Source organism: Equus caballus, chromosome 7 (genome assembly GCF_041296265.1).
Source record: "Equus caballus isolate H_3958 breed thoroughbred chromosome 7, TB-T2T, whole genome shotgun sequence".
NCBI lineage: Eukaryota > Metazoa > Chordata > Mammalia > Perissodactyla > Equidae > Equus > Equus caballus.
In genome coordinates this window covers 76,007,178-76,008,780 of record NC_091690.1, presented here as the reverse complement: position 1 = coordinate 76,008,780, position 1,603 = coordinate 76,007,178, and the positions used below count along the sequence as shown (strand labels likewise).

The 1,603-nt window shown below is 41.0% G+C and overlaps 1 protein-coding gene across 1 annotated transcript; it reads left to right on the top strand.

Moving 5' to 3' along the window:
- The first annotated feature begins 652 nt into the window (after positions 1 to 652).
- Positions 653 to 1,603, top strand: OR52A29 (olfactory receptor family 52 subfamily A member 29). The gene has a single exon (NM_001391363.1). The coding sequence runs from the start codon at positions 653 to 655 to the stop codon at positions 1,601 to 1,603; it is 951 nt and encodes a 316-aa protein (NP_001378292.1).

Genomic DNA, 1,603 nt, shown 5'->3' with positions numbered 1-1,603 from the left:
GTATGTGTGTGTGTATATATATATATATATATATATACATACACCCACTACATCCTCTTTATGCATTCATTCATAAATGAGCACTTGGGTTGCTTCCACATCTTGGTTATTGTGAATAATGCTGCAATGAACATAGAGGTGCATAAATCTCTTTAAATTATTGACTTCACGTTCTTTGGACACATACCCAGTAAAGAGATGGCTGGATCAGAGATATTTTTATTTTTAATTTTTTGAGAAATCTCCATGCTGTTTTCTATAGTGGCTGCACCAGTTTACATTCCTCCAGCAGTGTATGAGGGTTCCCTTTCTTCTACATCCTCTCCAACACTTGTTATCTCTTCTCTTGTTGATTATAGCCTGACAGGTGTGAAACACTAGTTGTGTGTGGATCTCCTTTGAATATTGAATTGTATGTGTATTTGTTTGCCTTTGTGTTAAAAGAGAGAGAGAGAGAGAGAATTTTGGGAATCTGTATATGCATTCCTGGACTTACATCATCAGAAATATGTAGGCTTGAAAAATGCCCTTTAAAGCCACATTCAACTTCTAATTCTCAAAATTTCTATAAATCTAGGTGAGAACAAATACTAACAGAAAAGAGAAACCCAACGCAAAACTCGAATCATTAATCAGGCAGCTCTAAGCCAACATGTTCAAGTTCAACAGCACAGTCTTCATGCCCTCAGTGCTGACACTAATTGGGATCCCTGGCTTGGAGTCTGTGCAGTGCTGGATTGGGATTCCTTTCTGTGCCATGTACATCATTGCTCTGCTTGGGAATTTTCTTCTCCTGGTCATCATCAAATCTGAGCAGAGACTCCATGAGCCCATGTATCTCTTCCTGGCAATGCTTAGAACAATAGACATTGCTCTCAGTACTTGTATTTTACCAAAAATGCTAGGGATATTCTGGTTTCATGCGCCAGACATATACTTTGACGTCTGTCTCTTGCAGATGTGGCTCGTCCACACCTTCCAGTGTATTGAGTCAGGTATTCTGCTGGCCATGGCCCTGGACCGCTGTGTGGCAATCTGTGATCCTCTGAGACATGCAACTATTTTTACCCACCAACTTCTCACTCAGATTGGGGTTGGAGTGACACTCAGAGCAGCCCTCCTTTCAGCTCCATGTCTCATCCTCATCAAGTGCCGCCTGAAATACTATCGAACCACCGTCGTATCGCATTCATACTGTGAGCACACGGCCATTGTGAAGTTGGCAGCAGAAGATGTTCGAATCAACAAGATTTATGGTCTGTTTGTGGCTTTCAGTATACTTGGATTGGACATAGTCTTTATCATCCTCTCCTACTTCCAAATATTTATTACCGTCTTCAATCTGCCTCTGAAAGAAGCTAGGCTCAAAGCCTTTAACACCTGCATTGCCCACATTTGTGTCTTCCTTGAGTTTTACCTCCTAGGTTTCTTCTCCTTCTTTACACACAGGTTTGGGTTCCATATTCCACCCTGCATTCATATTCTTCTGTCCAACCTTTACCTACTTGTCCCACCTCTGCTCAATCCTATTGTTTATGGTGTGAAGACAAAACAGATTCGGGATAGAGTATCCAAGATTTTTTATGCTAAGAATCCTTCTTGA

What these genes read in the sequence shown, in the direction of transcription:
- OR52A29 (NM_001391363.1), top strand. Translation starts at nt 653, where the DNA reads ATGTTCAAGTTCAACAGCACAGTCTTCATGCCCTCAGTGCTGACACTA.